We start from the raw sequence: 23,533 nt of genomic DNA, 5'->3' as shown, positions 1-23,533 counted from the left end.
CCACAGAGTAAGTGCTATATAAATGTTAGCTATTACGGCACTGAGAGATTGAATGTCTTGTCCTAGGTCACACACTAGGTCAGTGCAAGACTTAAATCTTGGTCTTTCTGGCTTAAAGACCAGCTCCCTCTGTAAAACTAGTATAACTAAAATGCTCAGAGAAAATTACATTTTACATCTTTATTGGAAAAGAGTGAAAGACTTGCAACTAGAAGAACTGAATTCCAATTAAAGCTCAACTACTCTATCTTCCTTGATCTTCAAGTCACTTTAGACTTCAAATAATGGAGTTACAATAAATCAATAAACAAAGCATTTATTAAACACCTATTGTGTGCTAGGTGCTGGAGATACAAAAATGAAACATTCTCTGCCCTCAAGAAGCTTACATTCTACCAAGGAAGGCATATACACAGATGAAAAATTTACACAAACTGGGGAAGCATTAGCACCTGGTGGGGTTACCAATGGCTTTATGTAGGAGGAGGGGTTTGAGTTTTGAAGGAAAGAGGTGGAAGTGAGGTGTGCATCCCAGGTATGTGAGATTGGAGAGACTGAGCAAAGGCAGGGAGAAGAAACAATATCTGGTACCTAGAGACAGCCAGGTCAGCTTGGCTGGACCCAGAGGGCATTGAGGACCATGGGCAAGCAAAGACCAGCTGCCTTTAAATGCCAAACTGACAAAGCTGCATTTGCTCCTGGGAGCAATAGGGAGTCTTCCTGCTCCAAATTCCATGGAAACCAACCAAATAAATTAACTTCTAACTCCTGCATATAGTAAATGTTTAACAAGCACCTGTTAAATTTAATTTCTGCAAATTATATTTCTTAATAAGTATCTGCTGACCCTGGAAAACAGATCACTGAAAGCTTCCTTCCAATTCTCAATCTGAGGTAGTCAACCTTTCGTGTGCCTTAACACCCACCCATCAAGGCTCAATTCTTTAGAAAGGGATCTTTCGCTTTTCTAGCCAGTTCCAATATTTAGTTTTTGGCTGGGGGCCTCTGTGAGGCTGAATCGACCGGACCATTACATCTCACACAGACTATGAGGTGGCGGACAGGTGGTAATGACTCGATTCCCTGTTAGGGCTTATTTGTATTCTGGATCAATAAGCCTGCTGTAAAGGACTCCATACCCCATTAAGCTTCCCCTGATCCATCAAGTCCTCATGAACACTTGCTGAAGTCAAGCACATGTTAAGATGTATAACTGGGTCTAAAATATAAATTAGTGGCAGAAAGGCAAAGACAGTCTTGGTTCTGCTGTGCTTAAGTATTTTGCTGCTTGTCTAAGTAAAAAGGAATCCTGAGAATTCACAACTGACCTTTACAAGTACAAGGTAGTCCCACCTTCCTTCTGGCCATTTGAAAAGTAGGTCACTAAGCTTTACAAAAATAAAGTCAAGAAACCAAGGCTAGATGCTGCTTATTCCTAAAAATAACTGGGAAGTGAGTGATTTTTTAAATGAAGATCTCAAGCAAAAAAAAACTAAAAAAGGGATACATTTGGAAAAGTGTTAAGCTAAAGAATGGGAAACTCCTGAATGACGGATTATCCTAATTTTAATCCATTATCTAACACAACTCTAGGGAAGAAGATCTCTAAAGACTATAAATTGCAAAGAAGGTGCCAACCTGCACTGGTAGAAGGAGTTTCCTCATTTCAGAGTTCTCTTCAAGATCCAGTACTTAAATCTATCCCAATTTTAATGCAAATTGAGAAATTTTAAACCAAAGGCTGTTAGCTTATTTGTTCAACTGACCCCATCCCAAAATACTGATAAAGTTAAAGACTAGAGGAAGATGTTAAGAAAATCTGAAATCTTTCAGGTGTTCTGAATAGAGATTAGAAGTAACTCCATAGTTATTGTGCCTTCCCTTCTATGGGATTCACAAGGAGATGTCTTTTTATTAAACCAAAGAAGTGAAGAGAAAAAATACATGTGCTTTCCTCTTTGTTGAAGACAAGTAGGATAATGAGGACAAAATAAATGTTCTAAATATGTGAGCTGCCAGATACAGCCACTGTATTGGTTATTTTAAACTAGTTTTTGTTGTTACAAAGGATTATTCCATTTCAGAAGTTTGAGAATGAATATCTGAAGTGGAACTCTGGTATACAAAATGACTTTGATGTAAAAACAAAATAATTACCAATATAAAACTTAAAATAATTTTTTTTAAATTAAGAGTATTGTGCTCATCATTTGGGCATCATAAAAGATAATAATAAATTAGGATCCCAAACATACTTTTTTTGCAGATTGCAGATTTCTTAATAGTAATCATATAGTAATGAATTCTACAAAGGCCATTTAATTTTATACATCCTAATTATTTTTTCCACATAAGAGGGGAAAAAAATTGCACCAGAATTCAAGACCTAGAACAAGATATTATACACACACACACACAACACATACACCCTGCCCCTTTTACCACTCCTGTCCCTCAAAGTCAAGGACCAATAAATATACAAATCACACAAAACTCAGGAAAATGTGGAAAAAATACTAAGATCACTCTGTCCAACAGAGAGACACAGTGCAGACATTCACTTTCTATAGTCATCTTTGGATGTTTAAGTTAAATGGCCATATACATATATATATATATATATTTGTACACATATATACATATAACAGATATAATTACATATATGTGCAATACATGTCATGACAATTTTTCTTTAATTTAGCTTTTAAAGAATCATGAACGGATGTGACCTGAATCACCAAAAATAATAACAGTCATATTAACCAGCCTTGAGAAACTATCACTCCAATAAACTTACTACCCTTTGGACCCAGGTTTCAAGCTTGCAAATACTTTGGGGTTTTTAAGAGCATGTGAGAGCTCATTGAGAAAGGAGAGGAAATGGGAATCTTTCTCTGATTTCTTAGACTCAAAAATTACAACAATGGTAAAGTGAGGCTCTGGGCGGGTCAGGAAGTAGGTGCTCTGGACTTTGTCATCATAGAAGTGGACAATTTTCTCCAAGGTGTTCAGGTCAGAGGTTCGATCAGTCATGATCATGATAACATTGGGCCAGTGCATGACAGGCCTGTCACTGGGTAGGGACACCACTGCTGGATACTGATCCACTCCCTTTGGGGCCTCTCGGTAGGAATGAGGATGGTGGTAACCATGCCCCTGGAAGCTTTCAGACCCTCTATTGTCAAAAATTAAAGACACATTGGCAGCATCATACTTCCTGATAAAGCTAGAGATCTTCCCAAAAAGATCAGGATTGGCTTTTGCAGTCAGCGCCTTCATTTCTGAAGCTGTCGTTTGGCGGCTTAGGGCTTCATGAAAATAAAAGCTAAACTTGGCAAGGAGCATGTTCTTGAGTTTCATTAACCAAAGGAAGAGATGTGGGGGCTGAACAGCCTTCTGAGATTGCCCTCCAAACAGATGCTTCTTAGTCTCTCGCTGCTTTTCAAAAATCTGGCCCCATGTCTGCAGCTTGCTGTGGGCGCTATGTAAGTTGACCAGAGACGGAAGGAACTTCCACTCAGAGATCTGAGCCTGGGACTTTAAGAGATGGGCCAGGACATCAACTTCTAGCTGGAAACTGCTCTCTAAGGGGCTGAGAATTGGGTGGTGAAATCTAAAGAGGAAAAAAAAAAAATTGAAAAGAAATTAAGTAGAAATATTATTCAATGTAGACTTTGCTGCCAAAATAACAACCTGCCAGTTAAGATGCTATAATGTAAGATAAAGCATTGGGGAAACTGAAAAATTCTAGACCAATTCAAAATCATTCTGAATACATCTCATTTTCTTAAGTCAATTTTTAATTAAAAAACAATACCTGTAGGGCAGCTAGGTGATGCAGTAGATAGAGCAGCATCCCTGAAGTCAGGAGGACCTGAGTTCAAACCTGGTCTCAGATACTTAACAGTCCTAGTTGTGTGAGCCTGGGCAAGTCATTTAACCCCAAAGGTACTATCACTATCCCCATTTTACAAATGAGGAAAACAGTATTGATGGAGATTAAACATCTTAGAGTAAGGGTCAGAGAGGAGATCTGAACTCAGATGATCCTGAGACTAATGTCAAGTCCAATACTCTATCCATTGTGCCACTGAGATGTTTAAAAAAAAGAAAAAGCAGACAACATAGTTAATAATTTTTAATTATCTTCATTTTCTTCTCTACTAATTGTCTTTGTGCAAATATTGATCTGTTCATACTAATAAGGCTCATATTTATTCAGAACTTAATAATTAGAAAACAGTATTCCCACTGTAAGATAAGCAGTGCCCAGGGAAGGCTGCACCTTCCCTCATTTTCTATGGGCAATTAGGAGAAATGGATTACTTCTTGCTCCCCAACTCCATTTCCAGATTCTTCCTATGCCTCCATTATTCAGTAAAGTAATCCTTCCTCCTCTCTGTTCATGTCCACCACCCAATCAAAATCCTGACAGCTACACATCTATTCCTCTTTCCTTCCTCAATGAGTTCAGTCCCTGGCTCATAATTTTTCTCTCCTCCCCAATTCCTGCCCTCATTCTAGGGAATTTCAATATAAATAAATTCTGTCTCTCCCTCAAACAACCTCAACTATTTCTCCATTTTCAAGAACTCTAGAATCCTCCCATCTGATCGGAATCTATTGGATTTTCACCTTACCTTCTCCCTTCCTTTACTTAACCTATTTTCTATCTTCATGGTGACTTCCAATCCCATGACCCTTCAATTCTCCCTTAGGTGATTTCTTCTGCAGTAGCCATTCTCTTGTAGTCCACATCTTCACCCCATGATCAATCAACTCAGTCCCCCTCTCTTGAATCTTTATTTCACTGCTTATACCAGCCAAGCCTAAGCTTTGGATGACTCCCATTATTTGCTGCCTCTGCTCCTAGTCATGAGCTGCTGAATGAAGGTGGGAGAAAAATCATACAACCATTCTATGTGGTTCCACTACAAATTTATGCTACACAACCTGCACTGGGCCCTCACTGTTGCTAAGCAATCCTACTATATCTCCCTTATCAACCCAGTCTCCCACTTTCCAAACCTTTTAATCTCTCTTCAAACCTCCCATAGATATCTCTCCCCTACTCTCTTAGCTGACAGCCTTGCCTCATTTTTTTTTTCTTCTTGCCTCATATTTTACAGAAAAAAAATTTGAGATTTACCATGAGTTTCCTCTTCCCTTTTCTTTCTCATCTATCATTAGTTGCTTTTTGTCATTCACTCCTTCTTTCCTTACCAAGGCTAAACTCTCTTCCTGTTGAAATATCTCCTCTAAATGATTGCTGCATTTATCATCTCCACTCTCACTTATTTCCAATCTCCTCTTCTCTACTGATTCATTCATTCCCTTCTGCCTACAAAAATACTCATGTCTTCCCATCCTGAAAAAAACCCATCACTTGATCCTTCCACCCCCACTATCATCTATCCCTTCTGTCCTTTGTAGCTAAACTCCTTGAAAAGGTCATCTACAACAGGTGCCTCCATTATTCTCCCACATTTTTCTTAAACATTTACAATCTGGTTTATGACATTATTCACCTGATCTACTCTCTCCAAAGTTATCAATGATTTCTTAGTTACTAAATCCAATTACCTTTTCTCTCACTCCAGTCTCTTTGACATTTCTGCAGCTTCTGACACTGCTGACCACCCCTCCTCCCCCTATCAAGACTTTCTTCTCCGCAGGTTATCAGGACACTACTCTTTCTGGCTCTCTTATCTGATAGCTCCTTCGGTCTCCTCTGCTGAAGCTCCTCATTCACATTACACTTTCTAACTATAGGTTCCCTCAGGACTCTGTCCTGGAACCACTTCTCCTCCTGCAATACTATTTCCCTTGATTATCTCATCTGATACCATGGATTTAATTACCTTTTCTATGCCAATGATTCCTGCCCTAATACCCTAACCCTAAATGCGCGCTGATCCCTAATTTTCCATTTCCAATTGCTTTTTAGACATCTCAAATTACACGTCCAGTAGACATCTGAAACTCAATTATGTCCAAAACAGAACTCATTTTTCCTTCCAAACTCTCCCTATCACCTGCCCATCTTCCCTATTACTGTAGAAGGCAACATCGCCCTCCAATCTCCAAGATCACCACCAGGAGTCATTTTGGGTTCTTAAATCTCTCTCAGCCCTCACATCCAACCTTTTGCCAAGGCCTGGTGACTTCACCTTCACAATATTCTTTGAATATGCCCCCTTCTCTCTTCTGACATGCAAACCCTAATGTCACCCCATACTTGGATTATTGCCACTAGCCTCAATCCATCCTTCCTTCTTCACTTCCCAGCCCTCTTCATTCCAATCCATGCTTCATTTAGCTTTATTGGCTAAATTTCTCTAAAGGACAGGTCAGACCATGTTAGTCCCCACTCAATAAACTCTAGTGACCCGTCTTGCCTCCAGGATCCTACACAAAATGCTCTGTTTAAGATTTAAAGCCCTTCACAATCTAACCCTATCCTTTCTTTCTAGCCTTCATTCCTCTATCCCTACTTTTCAATCCAGGAACACTGGCCTCCTGATCTTTCCAATGAACAAGGTGCTCAATCTCACCTCCAGTCATTTTCTTTGCCATCCTCCATGCTCGCCCTCTTCTACTCCAACTATTGACTTTTCTGGCTTCCTTCAAGTACTCACAAAAATGCTACCTTCTACAAAAAACCTTCCCCAAGCTCTCTTCATTCTAGTGCCTTCCCTCCACATAAATTATTTCCAATTTGTCCTGTAGATAGCTTGCTATCTATATTTGTTTGCATGCTGTCTCCCCCATGAGACTGTAAATTTTTTGAGAGCAGGAACTGTCATTTTGACTTTTTTCTCCAGGACTTAGCTCAGTGCCTAATACATAGCAGCCACTTAATGTTTACTGACAGAATGAACAAGTGACACAAGTCATACCCATTTTATAAATGAGAAAAGGCTCAGTTTTCCCATGTTCATACAACTAAGGAACACTGCCCACACTCAAACCTGGTCTTCTGATTTCCTACACCATAAAAGGCTGCCAAGTTTCGAATCAACTAACCAGTTAATTAAACTCTGCCTCTTGTCAGGGCCCCTATCACTTTTTTCTTTCCTCCTGGCCCACCCCATATTTTCAGATGTGGGCTCTACTGATTCATGAGGTCTCTCTCTCCTGTTGAATACAAAGGAACCACCCTCATAAACTTTATAACCTTTAGAAGTATTTGCAGAAGCTGCAATTTCTCTGGCAGGATTTCCTTAACAGAGGAGCTCTTGTTACATAAGCCACAGCCAGGAAAATGAGAAGAAAAAAGGTGAGGGATAAATAAATCCAGGTTATGTGAAGACAGCCAAGTGGCCCAGTGGCCCAGTGGACAAAGCACTACATGTGGAGTCAACTGAATTCAAAAGCAGCCTCAGACATTGAACAGCTGTGATACCCTGGACAAGTCTGTGTCCATTTCCCCATCCATTAAGTAAGAATACTAACAACTATCTTTAAAAGCTATTCATAAAGTAAAATAGTATTTGGAAAGCATTTTGTACACTTAAAATAGCTATGTAAATGCTAGTTATTGTTATTGTTAACATTTTAAAAACCACATGGATCTAGCATTTTTCTTCAAAGAAGCCCTTTTCTTATAATAGGCCATACCCACACTTTGAGGTAGAAGAGAATCTGACTGTTATATGAATCAATATGAAGGCAGAGCTAGAAGGCTATGAAGTTCTGGACTTTTCTAGCCTTAAATCTAACCCTCCATTATCCCCTGAATCAAGAACAGCTCTACTTGCAGAACTCCAGGAGGAAAAGAGCCTCTTTCCTCCTCTGACCCCCCATTTATGAGTCACCTCTCCAGCCTCCTGCTTCTACAAATGAGAAAGTCAGGGCCCAAATAGGTGAGGCAACTTCTCTGGAGTCACATGGACATTGAGGACAGAGCCTCCCCTCCCCTGGCCCTTTGGATCAAATCCAGTACTCTCACCACCTCAAGTTCCATTTTATTTCTTTTAACTTTTTCTATTTTTAGGGTGGGCAAAGGGGGCAGCACAAGGTAATGGGGATTAAATGACTTGCCCAGGGTCACACAGCTAGGAAGCACTAAGTGTCTGAGTCCACATTTGAACTCAGGTCATCCTGACTTCAGACAGTTCTAATGGTGCTGGAGCTGCTCTTGAGGTTGGGGTTGCACCTGTGTCCTGGCAGTTTTCTCCCACCAGACTATTTCTGTTATGGCAGGAGGAAAAACAAGCCCAACCACTCTTCCTCACAGGAGCCCAGAGTGGTAAGCTCAGCCCTGATAGGACCTGGAGAATATCTCAAACCTGCTCTCAGACCTCGTCCCCTCTCTCTATTCCAAGGGCTCTGTTCTCTAGCCCCTTTAATCTATCATGACCTAGCATGTCATTCCAAAATGCCCCCCCCAATTCTTCCCAACACTCAAGATGTGGTCTGTGGGGGGCATCCAGGGAGAAGTCTGACAAGGGGTCCCAAACAACTGCCCCCCACCCTTGCTTCAGGACCCAAACTTTCATTCAACGTTCTAAGATTGTAATGTTAGAAAAGACCAAGAAGGAAGCCTCCACAATGGTTCCTGCCCAAGACTGATGTGAAGCCTTGAACCAGAATCAATTGTTCAGATACTCAGAATGCATTAAGGGGCTACTATCATCACGGACTGGACTAAGTGCTGAGAATACAAAAATAAAAATGAAAGAGTAACTATGGGGGAATTGCAGAGATGAGATGATACTGAAGTGCCACAATCTGTGCCTGTGGAGGGGATCCTCGCACCAAGAGAACACATTCACTGAAGGATATGGCTCGACGAATTCTTTATACCCTGCTGCCTCCTGAGTTTGCCATAAACTGCTTCCCAGCTAGACCCTCTTCTGCTACAGCTCATTTTTTTGAAGCCACATGCATAATTTTGCATTTCTCCTCACATTTTTCCTCATATCTGACCTGTCAAAATGTTTTGGGAGCCCAATCCTGTCAGTGTATCAGCTATTGCTGTCCACTTTGCACCACTTAAATATTTGAGCAGCATCTGACCTCTGTAGAATCAATAATAAAATGCTGGACAGAGGAGAGCCAAGAACAGGGCTCTGAGGACAATATTGATCTTGGAATTTTATTAAGGATGGAGCTACTAAGATCCAAAAAAAGTTTTTGTTTGAGTAATTCACTACTATCAATTAATCAATAAATATTTATTAAATATCTACTATGAGCCAGGCTCCATGCTAAGTCCTGAGGATTAAAAAATGAGGCAAAAAACAATCGCTGCTCTCAAAAAGCTGACAATCTCATGGAAAGACAACATAATATACAAGGTAAGCTATCTAGAGTATGAATAGGAAATAAATAATAAGAGGGAAGGTACTAAAATTAAGTAGTTGGGGAAGGCTTCTTGTAGAAGGAAGGGTTTTAATGAAGACTCTGAAGGAAGTCAGTGAAATTGGTAGTTACAGCAGGAGGAGTACATGACCAGAGCCAAGATGGACTATCTTGTGCATGAATAGCCAGGAGGTCAGTGTCATACCTCGGGAAGTAAGGTGTAAAACTGGAAAGGTAAGAGGGGGCAAGGTTACAAAGGTCTTTGAATGCCAAAGAAAACATTTTTTGTAATAGAGGCAAGAGGGAGTCAGTGGAGTTTCTTAAGTAGGAAGGGGATTATGACATTGTCAGTCCTGCCTTCTATGGCAAACCCTTTGCAGACTGAAGGACGCATGGATGGGAGTAGAGCCTTGAGGCAGGCAGAACCTGACAGGCTCCTGGCCAGAATCCAGCTGCAGGATGAGCAGCCCCCATACCAGTGGGAGGCTCTGTTGGGGAGAGAAAAGGGCATTTTCAAGAGATGTAAAAAGGAAATCAGCAGGCCTTGGCAAGAGCTTGGGAGTGGGGGCTGAGAGAGTTGGGAATCCAGAGTAACTCCTGGGTTGTGAGTCTGGAGACAGGAGGATGGTGTTGCCCTCTACAGTAATAGGGAAGGGGAGGTTTTGAGGGGAAAAGATAATGATTTTGGATCTCTTCTGGACATCCAGTCTGAGATGGCTGAAAGGCAGTTAAAGATGTGGAGGTCAGCAGAGGTATTGGGGCAAGAAAGGCAGATCTGAGAATTATCAGCACAGAAATGATAATTGTCCATAAGAACTAATGAAATTATCAAATGAAAGAGTATAATGGGAGAAGAGAAGGCATCAGGACAGAACCCTAAGAAGGATTTTTCTTCTGACTTCTGATATGGCAGCCAAGAAAGCCAAAGTGATCTTAGTTGCATTAAGAGAGACACCCCCCCAAAAAAAAATTAAGGTACAGTTCTACCTAACTCTGCTTTGGTCAGTCTACTACTGGAATCTTCTTTTATTAATACAAACCTTGTAGTAATATCTCCAAATTTTGTTTTACCCACAAAACCCTCTGGGAAAGATTCACAGAGCCTATACATCATTAAAATGGAGAGTGGAAAGATGAAGAAAGAGAAGGAGCAGAGAGAGAAATTCTGCAACTGAGGACATTTAAGTTTACACTGAAATATCTTTGCATACAGGAAGTATTTGAGACACACATTTCATATTTAGTATTTTTGATGATAAAGTTTTTGCTATCATTGAAATGTTCCTTACAGTGATACACTAGGATTCTGTGAGGCCTTGTTGGGGAGCCACAATATTTTTTAATTAGGGAGAAGGAATGTCATTGTATATAATCCAAACTATAAAACAAAAAATGCCCCTTTTACAACATACTCAACAAGTTGTCCTCCTGCTTCAACTCAAAGAGTTTTCAGTACTGAGAAGAGCTAACTCTAACTCAAACCATTCCACTTTTGATTAAAAGCTACAAAGAGGCAATCTGAGGCTTCCAACTCCTGCTCTTCATTCACAGGATCAATGGAGTTAATAGGGACCTCAAAAGAGACCAACACTCTCACGTTATAAGAGGAAATTGGTTGTGACTATTCCAAGGTCACAGAAGCAATGTCAGAGATGGGATTTGAATCTGAGTCATTTGACTCCAAATCTAGTCATTAGCCAAGAACAATAAATCAAAAATTCTGTTAGACAGTCATGTCTTTCCTAAATCTTGTCTCCTCCAAGCTAAACACCACTAATTTCTTCAATATATGCTCATATGGCATGAACTAGAGGCTGTTACACATTCTGATGGTTTACTTCCTCAAGACACTGTCCAGTTAATCAAAGTCCTTCCTAAAAGATGGTGCCCCAAATGGAGAATACTTGTCAGGTCTGATGAGGAGAAAGCCCAGAAAGATACCCATAATCACCCAATTGCCAGCTCCTGTGCTTCTCATTGCAGCCAAAGATCACATTTAACTTTTGTAACAGCAACACCACACTCTGCATGTATTAAGCTTGCTGCCTACAAAAACTCTCAACTTTCTTCAGAAAAATTGCTATACAGAAGCAACTAATTGACATAGTGGGTTGAGTCAGGAAGACCTGGGTTCAGCTTTGAGCTCAGACATTTACTGTGTGATCTTGGGCAAGTCCCTTTAACCTCTGTCTGCCTCAGTTTATTCCCTCTAAAATAGAGGTAAGAAACACCCCCTCCTGTTAGGATTCTTACAATTAAGGGCCAGAACTTGAGACAAGATAATCTTTTTGGTTCACACCTTTAAAGGAGTTCAAACCGTTTAGGGAGTTTACACCTTTAAAGGAGCTCGCTCATTGGTCCTTTAAGGAGTTCCCACAAGCCCATTCTCTGGGGGGATATAAGGAGCCAGGATTGAGTGAGGACAGTCAGTCTGGATTGGGTCAAGGAGAAGACTTCCCAAGAGAACTTCAGGGAAGCTCAAGGAGATTCAGAGCCAGGATTCAGCGGATTTGCAAGTCTAGTAGATTCACAAGCCTAAAGGAAAAGTCTGCTCATGGACTTGGGACAGAAATATCAGAACAAAAGAGAAAAATCACACACACACACACACACACACACACACACACACACAGAAGAAAAAAAAAGTAAAAAAAGTATGGTTCAATGTGCACTCTAGTCACCATAGTTCTTTCTCTGGATGCAGATGGCATTTTCTAACTAAAATTAATTGGTATTGTCTTCAATCACTGAATTGCTGAGAACTATGTCCCTGCTGTATACAATGTGGTCCTGGTTCTACTTGCCTAACTTAGCATCAGTTCATGTAGTAAATCTTTCCAGGCTTTTCTGAAATCAGCCTAATCATCATTTCTAATAGAACAATAACATTCCTGTACATATACCATATCTTATTCAACCATTCACCAATGGGTGGACATCCACTCATTTTTCAATTCTCTGCCATCACAAATAAAAGCACATGTGGTTCCTTGGTATACAGACTTCAGTAGTAGCACTGCTAAATCAAAGGATATGCAGTTTTATAGACCTTTGGATATAGTTCCAAATTGTTCTCCAGAATGGTTGGAGTAATTCATTGCTCCACCAACAATGCATTAGTGTCATTTTCCGATACCCCCTCAAACATCTATCATCTTTTCCTGTCATCTTAGCCAATCTGAGAGGTATAAAGTGGTACCTCAGAGTTGTTTTAATTTGCATTCCTTTAATCAATAGTGATTTGGAACATTTTTTCCATGACTATAGATGGCTTTAATTTCATCTGAAAATTATTTATATGGTTAGAGCATTTATCAATTGGGAGATTCACTCACATCTTGAAGTTTGGGTAACCCATAATCCCACACTCTTGGAGGCAGAGTCTGATTCATTCCCACATCTACCTTCGTGCTGGTTGGAGGCTTTGAATTTGGAGGGAGCTAGAGGCTGAAGCTCGCTGGAGACATTCTGACAGAACTAAAGCCAAGGCTGCCTCCAGAAGCTCCCCAAGAAAATCTGCCCCTGAGAGAATGACTACAGACAACAGATCATTGCATTTTGGCGCCCAATGTGGGACAAGGACTTTTGCTTATCCTGACTCTGGCTGATTCTGAGCCCTTCAGGGAGCTAGTCCAGACTTTACAACCTCCCTCCCAAGATTGTTCAGAGGATCAAATTGTGTATTTTGGGGATCCTGCCTAAGTTAGAAGTGGTGGGGAATCTAGGAACACAGCCGCAAGTTTGTTATTGAAATTTAAATTTTTTAACTTTTTTAAATTCTGCCACAAATAACTGATTAGCTTTCTATCAGTTTCCCTTCCCTTATTTCCAACATTGTCCTTAAAAGACTATGAATTCAGCATACAAACCTTGAAAAAGAATTTTGGATTAGCCATTCCTCAGACACATGGAATGTGTTTAAATGTTCAAAATTGATTAGGGGTTAGTGACAAAAAAGTTATACTTCATCCTTAAGAACAGCTAAAAAATTCATGCTACTATGGTCCTGCCAAGGCTTGAGATAAGCAGTACACTGCGTCATTTCCCCTCTTTCCATGCTACTCAGTAGCTAACAGCTTTTCATGTTTCACTACAGAGCAGGATTTATTAAATTGTTGTAATGCAAAAATACACATTTTAGCCATGGCAGAGATCTTGAAAGGGTTTGAAAATAATATATAAATTGACAGCTTTGTGATGAGAAAATCTACTAGTTATTATAAAGGCTCAAAATTCTCTAAAGGGGTTCTTACAACATTCTAATGAGCAGATCCCCATGGTCTGAGAAACCTACTTTCCCAAACATCTGCATAGTTGTTATTCCTTTGAGCAATCTCTAGCCTCTCATTTTATATCAATTGTACTAGCATCAGGGTCTTGTAGAGAGCTAAAGCCAAGGGCACCTCCCCAATGCTCTTCTTGAGAGCACCAGCCTGAGAGCCATAGTGCCTGGGATCTCTTCTCTGCCACTCACTACCTGGATAACTCTGAGCAAATTAATGAATCTTTGGCCCTTTTTCATTTCTGTTAATTAAGAGTCTAGATTAAAGGACCCCTACGGACATCTCTAAATCTATGAATCCATCTAAAAATACAATATTTTCATCTGGAGTCATAATAAAAAGAATACTAGAGCCAAGAGGTCTATTAGTTCACTGTGAAATTTTAACTAAGCCTGACCCTCAATTATCTGTAATGAATGCGAAGGACTAAATCAAGGGTTCTTGGCTGTTTTTGTGTCATAGATCCTTTTGGCAGGTGATTAAAGCCTATGGAGCTTTTCTCAAAATTATGTGTTTCAATAATTGAAGGAAATGCTAAATTTCAAAAGTTGGTGAAAAATAAAAGATGCTATATCTCCTTTTTCCTATCCAAGTTCAAGAACTTCTTTAAAGTTATCCATGAACTCCTATGTTAAGAGCCTTGGAGTAAATGTCCTATTAATAGGTATTAACAAGACATCTACTCCAAGTTTTGCCAGGTGCTTTGAAAATATTATTTGATCCTCACAACAACCCTGAGAGGTAGGTGTTGAGTAATATCTTTATATCACTGAGGCACACAGAGGTTAAGTGACTCAAAAAGAGTCAAGGTTAAGACTCAAGACCACAAAGCTCTAATTGTCAGGTCTCCCTGAGTGCAGGTTCACAGCACCATCCATGGCATTACCTCGCTACTTTAAATTTTGACTCTAAAATCTTAAGATTTAAAACAATGATCATGAGTGATAAGACTGAATGTGTTCTCCGTATGCATTATCAGATGCTGCCAAATATAATGTGCCTAAAATCATTAAGCTACAGTAATACTGATGACCTTATGAAATTTTTTTTAATAAACATTAACCTTGCTGAACCACATATGAGGAACTTACAAATTGTTTCATTAATACTTTTGCCTTCAGTGAAAATTCTGGCAATTGAAAGAGCTCCAACAGAGAAGCTTTGTTCTCTGAAATGCAAATGGTAACCACATGAAGCACTGTTATTTCAATTGATACTATTTATATTCCAGCTATACACTTAGGTTAAAAAAATTTTAAACCATTGAATAAAATCTCCCATGCCATGGAAAACAGCAGCTATCCAAAGTATGTGCTAAAAGTAGATTATTTCTGTTATAATAAATGCCTTATCCATATTCTTATTCTGCTTTCATGAGATTAAATATTAATTTTCATGAAGAGGCACACAGCAAGTATAAGTAGAATGCAAAATATGAAAAGCAGGAATAAAGAATGTTCTTGTGGAAATGTATGATAAGAAGAGGCATGGACTAGTCATATGGCAAGAGGAAGAGAGGGCAGGGGAAGCAGCCAGAATTCTTTATTGGTGCCTTTGAGATGTCCAAAGCAAGCAAGGCAGGCATCCAGCACAATGGGAGAACTGGGAGCTAAGAGTCACATAGTAGGCCAGGCTTGGATGAGGGACAATCTCAATCAATGGAGGGACCTTCTGAATCTAAGATCCCAGATCCATTTGAGTATTTACATATCTTCCAAGTCTTTTTCCAGGCACAGATCATAAAAATTATCAAGTATTGTTCTGTGTTCATTGTATATTGTAGAATTAGATTAATATATTAAAATTTAACTACCACTGAATTGGAAAAATCCTCTATTATTACTTTAAAAAAAAAAAAAGGAAAAGAAAGAGAGAAATAGCACCTCTCATCTTTCCCTGTCCTATTAGAATATATCTTATGAAAAAATTTGCTTACCCAGCAAGGGCTAAATTAGAGTAACTCTCCTTCCTATGCATTTCACTGTACCTTCTTCAGACTTTTAACATGCTTAAACTCTTATCCTTTCATTTGGAAGGCAATTCCACACATAATGCTGACTATTCTCAAGAACATCTAGTGGTCCAATTCGTTTTATCTCCCAGAATTTTAAAAAAAGAAAGAAAAAGGAAGAAAGAATAAAAATACCTTCAAAACGATTCCACTCTGAACCCAATTAGCATTCTCAAGGAAAACAAAAATAATTTCTATTTTTTAGATCTGCTTCCAATTTATCCCAGAAAGCAGGCAGTAGACAGGCCTTTAAAATGCCAGGGCTTTAGGCTTTATGTATTCATCAAATTTGTTCCATTGCTGAATACAAAAACATCTTTTTAGTTGAAAGAGTACACTAGCTGTAGAATTTTTTATGATGCCATTTATGCTCTGAGTGTAGTATATTCATCCAGCAGGAACTGACCCATTATGTTGAAAACTGAGTGCATTAGTTCTTCTGAAACAATATGAGACCAAAGGGTAAATTATAACCTCATAATGCTGAGACCTCAAAAAAAAGGGGGAGAAAAGTTTTCTGATACACAAACCAAATCAAGAAAACAGCCTTGCCACAGAAGCAAAGAGACCAGCAAAAAGAAGGGCAATATCATTTGAACCCTTCATCCTAAAGAAACAATATAATGCACAGAGCTCTGAACTTTCAGAACTGACAAAATAGGGAATCAATTTTGTTTAAATTAACCCTAAAGTCTCTGATAGAAGGAATTTATTTAGATATGGATAAAGACAGGATACTATTCCTTTTTTTAAAAATTGAACATTGCAGGGATAAAAAGGATAGATAGGCTTTAGATACCAAGGAAGGAATGTCTCTGCAGTTTTTACCAGGTGGTTACGTGACTTGCCCAGGATCACAGAGCAAGGAGATATCAGAAGCAGGACTTAAAGCTGGGCCTTTATGAGCTTTTATAACCAGAATATTTCCAGGAAGAGGTGGAATACTGATAGCTGACAAGAGCTAGAATCAAGTGGGAAATAGCTGTACAAATGATTGTATGTGAATAGAATGATATATTGCTCCAAATGGCAGGATAAAAATCCAAAGATACCAGGAGAGGAGTCTACACAATAAGAAAAAAACAACACAAACAACCAAACAAGAATGTCTGGGTTGGAAGAATTGGGATGACACATCCTGGTCCTGGAGAACAGACAGTAAAATGCATGTCCCTCCTAGCAGAAAAGTATGCAAGGATGCCTACATGGTACTGTCAGGGATAGCTGTTGGTTGGTTCCCCTTCATTGTTTTTGTTGTTCAAGAGGCAGGGGGATAACCAGAAATAATAATGATCATCATCAATAAAACTTATGAATTAAAAAAGCTCAATTTCTGCATCTATAAAATGGGGATAGCAACATCTTCTAGATTTTTTGTAAAGATCAAATGAGATTAATAGAAATGAACTGCTTGGCAAAAAGGGGGCAGCTGGATGGTGCAGTAGATATAACACCAGCCCTTGTGTCAGAAGGATCTGAGTTCCAATGCAACCTCAGACACTCTCACAAAAAAGAGTGCTAGGCAAAAATGCTATCATTATCATTGATATTATTATTAATAGATACTTGTTGATTAATTGGTAGTGGTTAGGCTTTATGGGTACCCACCAAAACCCTAATCAACAGAAATTTTAATTTCAATTATTAGGATGTTAAATTATTTATTGTATTTTTTAATAAAATTATAATATATAAAATTATTTACTCTATTCAATTTGTGAAAAGTAACACATGCACTAGAATAATCCTGATGAAATCAGAGTAATGATGTATCTGAGGACCCAATGAGAAAACTAAATGCATGATAGCACATGGACAAGCCGTGTGATTTAGTGAATAGAGAACCAGATTGGATAAGAAAACGAATTTTAATTCTCACTTTTGATACATTATCATTTAAACTCCAAGTTGCAAATAACTCTGTAGAAGAAATTACCTTAATCATTAGTTTAAAAAAAAAAATTAAAACTACTCCCAAGACTCCACCTCACATACCTCAGATGAACAAAAATGACAAAAAAGGAAAATGACAATTGCTAGAAATATTATAGGAAGACAGGTACACTAATGCATTATCAGTGGAGTTCTGAAATGAATGATCCTTCCACAAGGGAAACAGATTTGAACCATACCCTAAATTCTCTGATTTAGGCCCGTTCACCTAGTGACATCATTCTTAGGCATGCACCCCAAAGAAATAGAGGTGGAGAGAAAGGAATCACCTGTACAAAAATATTTATGGTCTCACTTTCTGTTATAGCAAAGAACTGGACAAAGGCGATACCTATCAATTGGGGAATGGTTGAATAAATTATTGAATATTATGAATGTAATGGAATATTATTGAACCTTATATGGCCTGCCTTTTATATAATGAAGTGGATTTGTGGGGATTTGTGGGGAGATTTGTGTGGATTTGTGGGGAGAGGTAATTATAAATGAAGGTTAGTGATACCCCCTCCCTCCACTCCACCACCCACCCCAGCCAAAAAAAAAGAAAAAGTGTCAAAAAACACTTTTAAAAGTGCAGAGAACAGTATGAATTTCAGAAGGGGATACAATGTTAGATATACAATGTCAAATTTAATAAGTAATTTTTTTTTAAACTGCAAGATGTAACACAAAGTACCTATGTCCCAAGGTTAGATGAGATAATATGGAAAGAGAGCACCTGTACGCTGAAAGTGAACACAAATGTTAGCAATTATTTTCTCTACATATACATATATATGCACAGATGCACACCCACCCACCCACCTACACACACATACACACACACACACACACACACACACACACTTTTTACATCTCACTGTAAACATAGAGAGATGGGGAGGTGGAGAGGGTTCTCAGCAGCCCCACTGAACCTCACAGACACCTAAGTTATATCACAATGTTACAAACACTCACCTGGAGCTGTATTTCTTTAGGATGGACTCCAAAAGACTGACTAGCTCTTCAGAATTTATGAACTTCTGAGTGCTGAGGGTGTACATCTTCTCATAGAAGTCAGCAATTTCCACTCGTGCCTGAACAAAGAAACAGAGCTGCTCGGACAAATGGGACAGGAGCTCTTCCAAATGAGGTGCAGTCCCCCCTGAAGCACCTCGGCCAGTCACTACCACCTTCTTCAACTCATTGTGCAGAGAAGTGTAAATGGTCCGGATGGAATCCTTCCTGCTGAAAAAGGACTGCCCACCTGTTAGGGTAAATGATAGAAGCATATTACTGATCAGAAAGGGCAACTGGGGGAAATGGCCACTATGTAAAATATAACCCCCCTAATCTCAAAATCCTATTCTGCAGTTTCTCCTGCAAAGTTCAAGGAATCCTATTATCAGAATTTGAATATTCTGATTTATAATTTACTAAATAACTGATTAATTGAATACTCATTACCATGTTCCTAAGGCAAAAAAAAAAAAAAAAAAAAAAATTAGTCTTTCTACCTTACCACTGATTTCAGATCTGAATCAAGGGCTATATGTCTGATCTAGAAGCCACAAATCCCTTCTGACAGTTCCAAATTTAATAAAATACACAAGTTTGAACATGTCTTCTAAAACTAACCTTCCCTATCACCACCATCACCACCCCATTTTAGACTGCTAAATTTGCCATACATTTTAACATTAAGCAGAACTTGCATATAGAGTATATAAGGAAACCATTATTTTTTATTAGGAAACTACTTCCTAAGAACCCAATCTATACAATCAATCCCAGGAGAAGAAAAGCTTCCTAATACTTGACAAGGGACTTAAAAATCTCAACTTAAATTATTGACAGCAAAAGCCAAGCAGGAATTCAACCACAGCTGTAGCTAAGGGGTTCTAAGGAGAACCTGCAAAGCCTAACAGCAAATGTGAAGAGGGATAAAGAGGAAGACATTTCAGCAGCTCCTTAGCAACTAGTAGTCTTTGTATAGTTAATGAATTTAGAAGCTTGTTTCATGAATATCTTCTTAGCGATCCTACATCTTACTGAAAGACCAAAACCAGCAGAACTTCCCAAAAAGGACGGAGAAGCACAATTCTCAAGATTATTGGAACTTCAGGAAAGGGCAGTGGTAATTAAAAGTCTCTGATTACCTCAAGGTCTGTCTATCTTACTAGTAAAATACCTATATATATAAAGGGCAGTTTATTCAAAAACTGAGGGGAAAAAATGAAGTTCATTGTTGAAATGACTTTTTTAGGCTGCTAGTTCTAAGGTAATCAATGAAAGAAAGCTTCCATAATTTTTTTTTCAATTCTTATCCACTTCTATTTCAATAAGTCTTATTTTATACTCCTTTTCCATTATCACTCAAAAAGTTTTCCCTAATTTTTCTCCAAACCTTCAATTTCACAGAAATTCTCAGTATGGAAATTCCCGGTATGGAAATTCCCTCCTCCAATGCAGCTGGACTTTTCACTAGTAACTTACAGTCTTAGAGGGGATCCTAGGGATCGGAGATGTTCAAGAACATGCTCATAGATACAAAGGCAGTGTATACTAGAGTATTTGAACCCAGATCAGCCGTAGCTTCAACTATCAGTTCCAGTTTCTAACAGACAGCAAAGAGTGAAGGCAAACTCTGACAATGACCTATATATAAACATAAATTCGGGTCCCAGGTCCTATTTACCCTAGAGTCTTTCATTAACAAACCTTGGGTTTTAGAAAAATCTATGTAAGAACATTTTTAGCAGGCCAATACAAAGTATAGCGGTGGGAAATGGAAGGTTATATATGAGTGCTATCCTGAACCTCAAGAGTGGGAATAATGTGAAATCAGTCTAAAACACAGGTTGCAGCCAGATTGTGAAGAATAGCAAATAGCAGATGAAACTTCTTGAGATAGGAAGACATGGGCTTGAGTAATAACAATTTAGCAGTCATGTGGAAAATTGGTTGGAGAGGGAAAAGAAGGGGAGGCAGAAAACCACCAATATGGAGTCTATTGTAACACATTCCAGGTGAGAGATGAAGGCCTAAATGCTGAGGATGTAAAATGGACAAGATTTGGCATCTGACTAGACAGGAAATTTAAAGGGATTGAAGAAGGCAAGAGTAGCTCTGAGACTTTGAACCTGGGTGACTAAAATAGGATGGAACTGTCAGTACAAACAACAAAGCTAGCAGGATGAGTTCATATCAATAAATTGTGTCAAGACTGACATGCACTGATGCTAAGTGAAATGAGCAGGACCAAGAGATCATTATACACAGCAACAATACTTACTATATGATGATCACTTCTGATGGACAAGGCCATCTTCAACAATGAGATGAACCAAATCAGTTCCAAAGGAGCAGTAATGAACTGAACCAGCTGCACCCAGTGAAAGAACTCTGGGAAATGACTATGAACCACTACATAGAATTCCCAATCCTTCTATTTTTCTCCGCCTGCATTTCTGAATTCCTTCACAGGCTAATTAATTGTACACTATTTCAAAGTCCGATTCTTCTTGTGTAGCAAAGCAACTGTCTGGACATGTATACATATATTGTATTTAACTTATACTTTAACATATGCAACATGTATTGGTCAACCTGCCGTGGGGGGAGGGAAGGAGGGGAAAAGTTGGAACAGAAGGTTTTGCAAGGGTCAATGCTGTAAAATTACTCATGCAAATATCTGTAAATAAAAACTATTTAAAAAAAATTAAAGGTGCTCAAAGCTTAAAGTTTAAAAAATAAAAAATAACTTGTGTCAAGAGCTTCAGACACATCACAAGGGATGAGCATTGAGAAAAGTCCATTGTATTTAGCAAAGAAAATATTTTTTAGTGATCTTGGATAGAACCGATTCAATCAAATAATTGGGGCAGAAGCCAAATTTGGAAGGGTTTGAGAAGTGGGAGGAGAGAAAAGTGGAGGCATAGACTGACTAGAATAGTACTAAATAAGTACAGTTTGAAAATTAGATATAAAATGGGGACACTGAAGGGGCAAGTATTAGAAAAGAAATCGAGTAAGAGGGCAGGAAAAGAAGGCACAAGTAGAGAGTTTTAGCTTTGAGGACAACCACAACTTCATCATGATTAGTGATATTTTTGCCAAAATATGATGTGATGATGTGGATCAAACCCAATTTACACGTTTGGATTCTGATTTTCGCAGTTTCCTCCACAATAACTATACCTTTAACTTGCCTTACAGAAAACTGCAAACATGAGATGCCTTTATCCTTTGAGCTCCCACAAAACAGCTGCCAACTATGTAATATGCTTGAAATTAGAAGGGGGAAGAAAGTGAAAAACAAAGCATAAATGATCTGCTCAGAGGCGCCAGTGATTCCATATCTGAATTATCTTCTATTAGAATCACTGCTACAGGACGCATGTCAAAATTTCAGAAAACAAGCCCTATGGATTCAGGCTAAAAGCTCTCTAAATAAAATGGGACAAGAGATAGTAAAAGAAAAAAAAAAAAAAAACCGGACCACTAAGTACCCCATAATTATTCATTCAGGATGTCTATTATTTCCTTCATTGTCACCAGACTATATTTATTAGACTGAAAAATAGCGTCAGTGATTCAAGTCCCAAAATGATTAAGGATGGAAATGAACATGTATAAGGCAGTAACAATTAGTATTCATCTTTGATGAAGAATGACGTAAGAAGACGGAAAGGAAAGCAAAAGAACCCACTTAGGCCAAGGATGCAGGTGTGGAAGGAGACGTAAGGCCTGCCCCCCCCCCCCACGTGCCATGAGAGCAAAAAAAGGCATGAAGTTGTTTTTTGTTTTTTTTTTTTCAGTTTCTGAGTATTTTCTCTTTCTGAAAAAAAAAAAAATATCTATATTATTGCATATATATCATGTATGTGTCCTGTATGCACACACACACTTTTTTTTTTTTAAGTAACAGATGTAAAATTCTATCGGTCCCGTTCCGGGATGGCAGGCTTGATTTGGAAGGGTTTATGACTAGGGACTAAGACTGGTCACAACAGGCACAGCTCCCAATTTGAGGAAATTATCACTTCCCAATGTTACACAGATGGGAAAACCAGCTCTGACCTCTGACCTCGCGATGGTCACTGTCAGCAGGGAAGTCACGGGAGCAGAGGAGATGGGGGAGGGAAGAAGCGGGTGGGTATTCGGAAAGCAAGAGAAGACAGTTGCTGACGTTTAGAGTCGTTCGAACAGGGATCACGAGGGGAGACAAATCCCCTCCCCCAGGGAGGGCCTCCTAAGGAAGCCCGCGGGAGGGCGCCCGACCCCCCGGGAGCCCTCCCGAGGTCACTGCCAGGGTCAAGGTCACGGGGGAGGGCGGGAGGGAGCGGTACCTAGTTTCTGCCCCAAGTAGGTAAGGCTGTGATAGGCCTTCTCGGCAGCGGCCAGGTGGGCCAGGGCAGCCAGCAGAGCCAGCCAGCTGCCCCCCGCGCTCTTGTTGGCTTCCCGCTCCTTCTCCACATTGTCCTTGGCCTTGTCGTAAGAGAAGATGCCCAAGTGCGAGAAGAAGGTCTCCAGCACCGCCTGCTCCACCGGCACCGGGGCGGCCAGCGGGATGGACTCCCCCATGCGAACAGGCGCCCCTCAGCCCGCCGGGGCTCCGCCCCTGCCCCGCCCCCAACCCCGCCCCCAGAGCGGCCGCCCTTAGGTACTCCGCCAGACCCCACGTGGCTACAGGTTTCCAGCGCCGTGCACCCCGCCGCTCGCGCCGGCTTCCGGGTTCTGAGCGAGCGCGTGCGCGTGCGCGAACATCAGCGTGCGCGACGGCTAGAATGAGGGCTGGCGAGCACGCTCGGTCCCGCGACGGGGACGTTACTAACCGACTCCGCCCCCCGTGGGCGGTCCCGTGTGAGAGTTGGGCCCTACCGGTACTTCGAGGAAACGGGTGTCCTGAGCCCAGGCCTGGCCGGGCTCCTGCGGCCGCAGCGGGGCGTGACTTCAGAGGCTCCACAACGGGACTCTCGCATTAATTCATCTGGTGACC

General features: G+C 39.9%; 1 protein-coding gene across 1 annotated transcript; it reads right to left on the bottom strand.

Moving 5' to 3' along the window:
* Positions 1-300: 300 nt before the first annotated feature.
* KICS2 (KICSTOR subunit 2) lies at positions 301-23,292 on the bottom strand. Its single transcript, XM_074269750.1, has 3 exons — positions 22,884-23,292; positions 18,511-18,799; positions 301-3,613 (listed from the first exon to the last, which is right to left on the bottom strand). The coding sequence occupies exons 1-3, from the start codon at positions 23,116-23,118 to the stop codon at positions 2,797-2,799; spliced, it is 1,341 nt and encodes a 446-aa protein (XP_074125851.1). The 5' UTR covers positions 23,119-23,292; the 3' UTR covers positions 301-2,796.
* Positions 23,293-23,533: the final 241 nt, after the last annotated feature.

This window comes from Sminthopsis crassicaudata, chromosome 5, assembly GCF_048593235.1.
Source record: "Sminthopsis crassicaudata isolate SCR6 chromosome 5, ASM4859323v1, whole genome shotgun sequence".
NCBI classification, from domain to species: Eukaryota; Metazoa; Chordata; class Mammalia; order Dasyuromorphia; family Dasyuridae; genus Sminthopsis; species Sminthopsis crassicaudata.
Note: the sequence above shows the minus strand (reverse complement) of the source record. Positions and strands in the feature narration are given on the sequence as shown.